Source organism: Phragmites australis, chromosome 11 (assembly GCF_958298935.1).
Source record: "Phragmites australis chromosome 11, lpPhrAust1.1, whole genome shotgun sequence".
Lineage (NCBI taxonomy): Eukaryota > Viridiplantae > Streptophyta > Magnoliopsida > Poales > Poaceae > Phragmites > Phragmites australis.
The window spans coordinates 34,339,897-34,348,813 of NC_084931.1; the positions used below are offsets into that span (position 1 = coordinate 34,339,897).

General features: G+C 48.5%; 1 protein-coding gene and 1 pseudogene across 1 annotated transcript; one reads left to right on the forward strand and one right to left on the reverse strand.

The window, feature by feature from the left end:
- The first annotated feature begins 3,530 nt into the window (after positions 1 to 3,530).
- Positions 3,531 to 5,787, forward strand: LOC133885662 (aspartic proteinase NANA, chloroplast-like). Its single transcript, XM_062325401.1, has 2 exons — positions 3,531 to 4,454; positions 4,643 to 5,787. Exons 1-2 carry the CDS (start codon positions 3,763 to 3,765, stop codon positions 5,511 to 5,513), a joined length of 1,563 nt encoding a protein of 520 aa, XP_062181385.1. The 5' UTR covers positions 3,531 to 3,762; the 3' UTR covers positions 5,514 to 5,787.
- A 330-nt stretch (positions 5,788 to 6,117) lies between these two features.
- On the reverse strand, positions 6,118 to 8,245 carry LOC133885663 (uncharacterized; annotated as a pseudogene).
- Between the last annotated feature and the right edge of the window lie 672 nt (positions 8,246 to 8,917).

Below are 8,917 nucleotides of genomic sequence, written 5' to 3' on the forward strand. Positions count from 1 at the left end.
GACCTACGAATACGACAGAGGCACAATTTGATGGGATTGAGATGAATTTTAAGGAAAAGGTGAAAGAATGGGTCATGGAAATCGATTTACCTTCGGTTCCTCGCCTCGACGACAACTGACAGGGACGTGCCATTGGAGAGGACTAGCACGGACGGGCGCGTCCGGGTAGAGGAGCTCGGCGTCGGGGTCGTCCCCGTCGTTCTCGGCCGCGCTGATGTGGGACCTCCTCGCGCTGCAGCGCTCGCGCTCGCTCCGGGACCCCTCCACGAGCCGCTCGATCGACTCCGCGTCCAATGGAGTCAACGTCGACCCCGACGCCGACGGCGACGCCGACCACTCCCTCAGCGGTGGGCTGAAGGCCCCCCTCGGCCGCGCGTCGTTCTCCACGGGCGCCCGCGCCTGGGCTGTGCTGATCGACTGTGAGGCTAGGGTTCGGCGGGTGCGGGTGGTGGCGTGACTCCGTGGCGGCGTGACGGTGGGAGACGAGGTCTCAGGCAGACGGTCACTGGGGAGGCGATGCTGATTACGGTACTTACACGCCTGGGCTGTAATACCACTTTGTGTAATAGTACTTGAAGTGGCCTGATTAGGAGTCCAGCTCATTTGCCAATATGGGCTGTATTACTACTTTGTTTCAGATGTATATATTGACAAAAAATTTATAATATCTCATCGACGTGTGGGCCCACCTTATTTGTATGATATTTTTCAAGTTAAGTATTTTAACTACAAATATACACATTTAAAATGTCACCGACATGTGGACCTGCCTTGTAATAGATGGATTTTCCAACTTTTTTTTTTGAAGTATATGTCAGGACCTACTGGCGATTCACAAAGGAGCAGGTACAACGGCACGGATTCGAGCTCGGGCGGGTGGCGTCCTCATCAGGAGTGCTCACCTACCGAGCTACGCTCGATTCGCATGGATTTTCTAACTTTAACATTCAAAGAAAAAAATCAACAAAGAACATGTCATAATTAAACAATCACGGGATCTAGCGTTTGCATAACTATGACTTCAATCAAGACACATCACGAAGTCACACGAAAACGAGCGTCATATTTCTGAAGTTATAATTTATATAAAAATTAGATAAACGGTATGAGCCTCGTGGAGAAGCAATGGCTAGTCCACGGGGCTCGTTCAGCGCTGCAGCGCTTGGTACTCATACCACGACTCGAGATATTTTTTCTACAAGGGGTAGTACAGAAATATTGACATGTTGTCCATCTACTAGGCCTTTAGGCCTGATCTTTGCCCCTGACTCACCCACCATGGACGAACCTTGCAGAGGAAACCTTGGGTTTTCGGGATATTGGACTCTCACCCATGTTTTTGTTACTCAAGCCGACATTCTCGCTTCCGCTTCGTCCACCCCTGCTTTTGCGGATGCTTCACTCTAATGACAACAGGTATATCACATGTGATGATTAGATCGTACCCCTCACTTACGTCAATAGTGTAGACTGCAAGTTCACCAGGGGTAAAATGGTCCAGTATAATATTTGCAGTATTGCGTAACCTTGATAGATACCTCGAAGTAAGTGTAACTCAATTAGCGTGCTATCTAGTCGGAACTATACCTTATGAGCGCTAACATATTCTTCACGTTCCCACATTACATGGTGCTGCACTGTCACGCTTCACGTCACATTCTCAAGTTCAATGGTGCGCTCTACCACGTCACCTGATGATTGCGCCGTTAGCTAGGAATGACACCATACGCATGCTAAAACAGTTGTTACATTCACATGTTATGTGGTACACTATCATATTATCAGTTCTTTCAAATTTCGTACAGGACGCCTAATGAAAAGTTCACGTCCTTCAATTTTTTTACAGATCGTTGGATTTAGCTATGTCACATGTATGGTAACACTAAAATTCTGTACATGCTATCGTGTGTGGTGTACACGCTATGAATCAACACATGTTGTCTTTCCAAATTTAATAATTAGAGATTAGTCATGCCGCCTATAAATTACGAAGGAAATTCCGGTCACAAAATTTAATCAACGTGTGCAGTTAATACATCCTATCATATGTGTACATCCTATCACGTGTGTGCTCATACGAACCTTCCGAACATGCCCACGTCCGAGTGTTGGTACACATGAACCAGCATGTGTTTTTTTTTTTTGTTAAATGAACCATCACGTTGTTGTGTACACATGAACCAGTACGTATTGTGTATACATGAACCAGTACGTGTTATATACACATAAATCAGTACCTGTTATATACACATAAACTAGTACGTTTTTTAACTAAACCATCACGTTTAACCAACCATACCAAAACTTTGTAACCGTATCAAAATCTGATGCTAATTCATCTGTACACTTGAACCGAACCAGTACGTTTTTTTTTAACTCATCAATCATGTTGAACAAAACGTACCAAAACTTCGTGACGTACCAAAATCCTTTGGAGCTAAATCCGGCAACCAACCATCACGTTCAACTGTGACCGCACCGCACCGTACCAAAACCAAAGCTTCGTGACGTACCAAAATCCTTTGGAGCTAAATCCGGCAACCACCCATCACGTTCAACTGTGACCGCACCGTACCAAAATCCATACCAAAACTTTCCACAAAAAAGAGCAACTAATTAATAGATATTAATAGAATTTCCAAAACAAAAAACATAAAAATAATTATAATAATTAGGAGGTAATATGTCATCTTCTTTATTATGATCTAATAAGATGAACGGTCCATAATTATTTAGGTGTACCGTAAAAAAATCCAAAAATAAAGGGTCCAAATTAAATTGTCCTCTTACCTCCTAGGAGGTAACCGGGTACCGTAAAGGAGCCCAACAATGTGATCTCATGACTGATCTCCTCGCCGGTTCTTTCTGAACCTCCTGCGTTCGATTTTATTGGTCACAGTTGTAGTCAAATATCAGTGATACAGTATAGCGATGGATCGACAGCTCGATCGTCTTGCCTTGCTATGCTTTGCTTGGGGAAACAGAAACACCATGCCACGCCAGACCAGATGATACTCGAGCATGCATGCTGTGGTCTACTATCTATCCATTCCATGGTACCGTCTGTGTCTGTCTCCTTCTTCAGTCGGAAAGAAAATTAATTATTAAGACTGAATGAATGATGCAACTTGCTTTCTTTGTTCTTTTTTCGAACCATGAACAGGAACAATGCTCTTTCTTCTTTTAAGTAGGATACGAGGCAAGCAATTTACAAATGTTGTCTGCTATGCTATGCAGACCGATGTTATACCATGATATGCAGACTGTTCATCGATCTCTTGACCGGTTTCTGGAAGGATTGCATCCTGGGCCTGAATTCCTTCTGCATGCACGCCCGTTTAATGGAATTGTTGACTTAATCCCTGAGTTTGCAGTGGCTCGGACGGAGCCGGAGGAGACAGCAATGACTTGTTCTGCATCTGCATGCTCAAGAAGAAATAAAAGTCATAGACAGCAAGCCCTTATTTCCTTCCTCGTCTTATTATGGGTGATCCAGATGCCTGCCGTGCCGCTGAAAGTGCTCATGGCCACAAAGCCTGGACACCACAGCCACAGCGAAGGACAAAACAATGGCGTCCTCATGTACGCACGCCCTGGCCTGGTAGCAAATCCAAGGAGGGAACAAGAAACCGCCTGCCTGATCAACCAAATTAACCAGACCACCATGCACGCAGCAATGGCACATCAATATAATTACACGGCACAGCTTACCAAATCCTTTTAGACGATTAACCCACCCTGCTGCGCAATCTCGCTACGATCATGCAGGGCCGCTCGGTGGCCTCTGTCCTCCTCCTCCTCTCCCTCCATGGACTCCTCCGCCCGCAGCTGCAGCTGGTGGCGTCCGCCGAGATCGAAGACGACGTCGACGTCGAGACCGGCAGCTCCTGCCACCTCTTGGTCACCCCACCGGTCGTGCCGGACTCTGCGGAGGAGCGGCGCGAGCACTACCGCGCCATGGAGGCCAAGGACCTGCTCCGCCATCAGCAGATTATCCAGAAAGACACCGGCACCGGCGGCAGGAGGCAGGCGCGGGAGTCGTCCAAGCTGCCGGAGGTGATGTCCGACGACTCCTCCATGTTCGAGCTGCCGATGCGGAGCGCTATCAACATCGCGCACGTCGGCATGTACATCGTGTCCGTGCGCTTCGGCACGCCGGCGCTGCCCTACAACCTGGTCCTGGACACAGCCACCGACCTGACATGGATCAACTGCCGCCTGCGCCGCCGCAAGGGGAAGCACTACGGCCGGCCCCGCGTGCAGCAGTCGCCTACGGTCAACACGCTGTCGGTGGACGGGGAGGGTGCGCCGGTGAGGGTGCTCAAGAACTGGTACCGGCCGGCGCTGTCGTCGTCGTGGCGCCGGTTTCGCTGCTCGCAGAAGGCGTGCGCGGTGCTGCCCTACAACACGTGCGAGAGCCCCAACCAGACCGCCTCGTGCAGCTACCGCCAAGTGTAAGTGTATAACTATATATGTATCTACTGACTCCGATCCGACCCTGACGTACTCTTCCTGGGTGCCATTCACATAGCTCATGCTTGGCCTCTAAACTCACGTCAGGGTCACGTATGGTATGAATCGATGGATACATAGATAAGGGATTGCTGCTGCTGATGCATTATTAATTCCTACGGGCATGCAGGGTGCAGGACGGGACGACGACGAGCGGCATCTACGGGCAGGAGAAGGCAACGGTGGCGCTGTCCGGCGGGCGGATGGCCAAGCTGCCGGGCCTCATCCTGGGGTGCTCCACCTTCGAGGCTGGCGGCAGCGTCGACTCCCACGACGGCGTGCTCTCGCTGGGCAACAGCGACATCTCCTTCGGCATCCACGCCGCCAAGCGCTTCGGTGCCCGCTTCTCCTTCTGCCTCCTCAGCACCCACAGCGGCCGCAACGCCTCCAGCTACCTCACCTTCGGCAGCAACCCGGCCGTCAAGGCCCCAGACACCATGGAGACCACGCTGAACTACAACCCGGACATGGTCGCCTACGGCGCCCGCGTGACCGGCATCACGTTAGGCGGCGAGCTCCTGGACATCCCGCCCGAGGTGTGGGACCAGGCCATCGTCGGAGCCGGCATGGTCCTGGACACGGGCACGTCGGTGACCGGCCTCGTGCCGTCGGCGTACGCGGCGGTGACGACGGCCCTGGACAGCCACCTGGGCCACCTGCAGCGGGTGACCAACATAGCTGGCTTCGAGTTCTGCTACAACTGGACCTTCACCGGCGATGGGGTGGACCCGGCGCACAACGTGACGATACCCAAGTTCACGGTGGAGCTGGAGGGCGGTGCGAGGCTGGAGCCGGACGCCAAGAGCGTCGTGATGCCGGAGGTGGTGCCTGGCGTGGCGTGCCTAGCGTTCCGGAAGCTGCCGAGCGGCCCCGGGATCTTCGGCAACGTCCTCATGCAGGAGCACATCTGGGAGTTCGACCACATGGATGAGAAGCTGAGGTTCAGGAAGGACAAGTGCATCAACCATCACCTGAATCCAAACAATAGTAATCACGCCTAACCATCCCAATTCCAATCCTTCCACTTCCATCCCATGCTGTTTGCAGCTTCACCTAGCTAGATACACAACAGCAACACACGCTTGCATTTTTTTCTCTAGCAGTTATAGTTACAAAAGCCTGTGTTTGCTTAGCTGACACCTGGAAAAGAGGCTACATACACACAGCTCTTGTATATTACATATATATATTCTTCTTCTATCGAACGAAACAACTCTTGTACTATATGATAGCGCCACCAGCGTTCAGTTAACAGAAGGATCGAATTGATGGTTATATGACCAGCAATGCTATACAGTATTATCTCTGGGCTGTATGAGTGTCGTTTAATTTGGTCTTGTTCAACGGAACGGTTTTCTGCCGATGATGGCTTTGCATTGGCCTTCAGTCTTCCCTTGCTGCTACATATCATATGGTGAGTGCTCACCCTAGAATTGTTGGTTCCATAGCTTGCATTTTTTAGAATACTAAATGCATGTCTACAGACTATATAAAGCTTTCTAAGGTTCTATCCCCTTATATATGTCAGTAAGTGAAACGTATATTATATCCAAGGATCGTTGTACACAAACTACATTCCTAGACAACTTCAGCACATTCAGCACAGATAGTAAGTACTAGATAGGCATTTCCAATGCAAGAGCAACACAAACTTTCCAACCTTATCTATTCAAGATACAAGTACAGTTGCAGAATACAAGAGCGTAAAGGACCACCTATCTGTTTTGTTTTGAGCTCTAGAAAAGTGCATGCTCCTAATTAAAGCACATGCAATATGCTGCCAATACAACATTTATTTGACCATCCTAAAGAACGTCTAACTTTTTCTTTAATAGTCAAACATAGACGATAAATATAAAATATCATTAGCTAGCTAATTGTCCCAATCATCATCACCATGGATTGTGCAGGCTAATTTCTCGAGCATTGTTTCTTGTAGGAGTGAATGACGGCAGGAACCTCATTCTGGTATCTAAATGGTAAACGGATCCATCTTGTATATCTATATGTCAGCCCTTGGATCCCTTCATTTTCACAATGAAGTCATCATCGTCATCACTTTTCTTTGCCTTCGAGTCCATATTGCTCGATGTAATTGGTTTCTTTGAACTTTCAGGTTTATCTTTTCTTACAGTAGGCTTAATTGGGGTACCCATTCGTACCTGCTGTTGCCGCTTTTGCTTTCATTCATATGCTTTCTTTGTTCTCTCTGGAGATAGCAAACCATGCTCCATTAACCTGATGTGGTTTTTGCTTGTGAGGTGATTAAAACAATGGTACGACGAAGTGCTTTGCCAGATAATCTAGTATCTGCAATGCAACCCATAAAGATGTTATCATGATTAAAAATGCTTTCCCAGCACGCTAAATTTGATCTCAAGTTGAGAAACTGTCTTGTAAACTTTTGTTTCGTGGATAGCAGGAACATATATGCAGTTGCTACTCGATACTCCCTCTTTTGGAGGGAGGGAAGGGGGGGGGGGGGGGAGGGGAGTAAAGAACGCAATGACTAACCAGTGATTATAATTTCATATGCTGTTAATGTGAAGTAAAACTGAAAATCTTCTTCTACACTTCCATTTGGACACGCAAGGAGGGTAAGATGTTACACCTCCAATGCTGTTTTAGTGATTGTATTTTCCCTCTTTGAAGCCATTCTACCATAAGTAGTACGAAGTAGTTACTTTCCTAATTCCCTCGCACCTCTTGTACTCAAATTAATTTTCAAAAAAAGAAAAATACTGGCAGTGGCACTGTCAAATCGATAGGAAGAAGAGCAAGCTCAAGGGCCTATCAACTAGGCTCAAATTACATTGCTCTTCAAATGATAACTGTATTCGTGTTATTCCGAACAGGGTTCCTGACTGCCTTTTTGTCAAATGGGATTGGTTTTGAACTTACTTAGGCCATGTACCTCTTAAATCAAGTTTGAGAGGACTTGGAAAGGAGAATAGGTGGTGTACCAGAATTCAGCTATCTCACTGGAGGGGATCTGCTTAGGCAATAACTCGTAGAATATCCTGAGAGGCTTTCTCTAGGGGGGGGGGGGGGGGGGGCAGAGCAGAGGACCTCCTCTAGGGGATCGAACTTCTGGCCGGGCAGGGAGTAGACCTCCTTCTCGGCCTTGCCTCTGGTGGTGGCTGTTCGCTTGGTGGCCCTGGACGAGGAGGAGGAGGAGCCTGCTGCAGCTGCAGATGAGGATTTCCCTTTGGCCTGTGACAATGCAATACGTGCATCCACACAGTGAGTGATCGATCGATCGAGAAGGGAAGGACAAGGCACACTGCACATGATGAGAATGATGAATCAGAGGCTGGTATCGAGTGTGGTGAACTGCACGTATATTATTGGCGGCAAATCAGATCAGACCAGATCTTGTGCTAGCTAGTAAGATGGACTGGAATTAATTGAATCCAGTCTGAGCGATTTGCCATGCGAGGAGGAAAGAAAGGAAAGGAAATCCTGGCCGGCTCGGCTAGCTCTATCTGCACCGCATCTACCGGGAGGGGAGGGGTTGTACCTCGAATTTAGGGGATCCGGTTGCGGACTTGCCTTTGGCCAGCGCCGACGACGACATCGTCGGCCGGACCGCAGTCCGTTGACGGAGCGCAGACACAGCTCCCAGCCTCCCACCCACCTGACCTCACACTCTCACAGCGAGGAATGGGGAGGAGAAGAGGAGGAACCAAGGAAGGATGCAACTAGGCTGGGCAAGCGCGTCGTGGAATTTTTAATTTTTAGACCTTTTGCAAAACTTATTTTCCAAATGGAGTAAATTATATTCAGAAATGAAATCTTTCCACAGCGTTGCGACTTTTGGTATCGTTAGTTTATTGCACGGTGCTATGATATTTAGTGTCATTCTATACCACGTAAGCTCTGCATTGAAATACATGGTTGACATGTTATAGCATGGCGCTAAAGTTCATAGCGTCGTAGGTCAATGGCAATGATGTCATAACCTTTGGCGTCATGCTATGGGACTAAGTAGGTGGCTCACTTTTTTCCCTTTCCTCTCTCTCACTTACCCCATCTGATTAGGTGTTGTCGCCACCTCCTACTGCTCAACTCCGATAGGCTCCTAGGGTTGCCTCTGTCGCTCTCGACGACTCAGGCAGTCGGCGTCTCGCGGTCTTGAACTCACGGTTAGCCCCATGGGACTTGCGATAAGCCACATGAGACGTTTGCTACAGCATCTGGGAGAGGTGTCGGAGAGGGCTTAGGGCCGCCGCGTGCTCAAGGTTTGTGATAATGGGAGACGTCCAATCTTCCATAGGTAATATAATAGGTTGATTGGCGGAGTTTCAATGTTGATGATCTAAAGACTTCAATCAGAACAAATCGAGAACCCTCGCAACCACTACATCACTACTCCGTTGTTATCAATCGTGCCAAGACGTGGTTG

What these genes read in the sequence shown, in the direction of transcription:
- LOC133885662 (XM_062325401.1), top strand. Translation starts at nt 3,763, where the DNA reads ATGCAGGGCCGCTCGGTGGCCTCTGTCCTCCTCCTCCTCTCCCTCCAT. An exon ending in TCGTGCAGCTACCGCCAAGT is followed by an intron (nt 4,455 to 4,642) that starts GTAAGTGTATAA and finishes ACGGGCATGCAG; the next exon opens with GGTGCAGGACGGGACGACGA.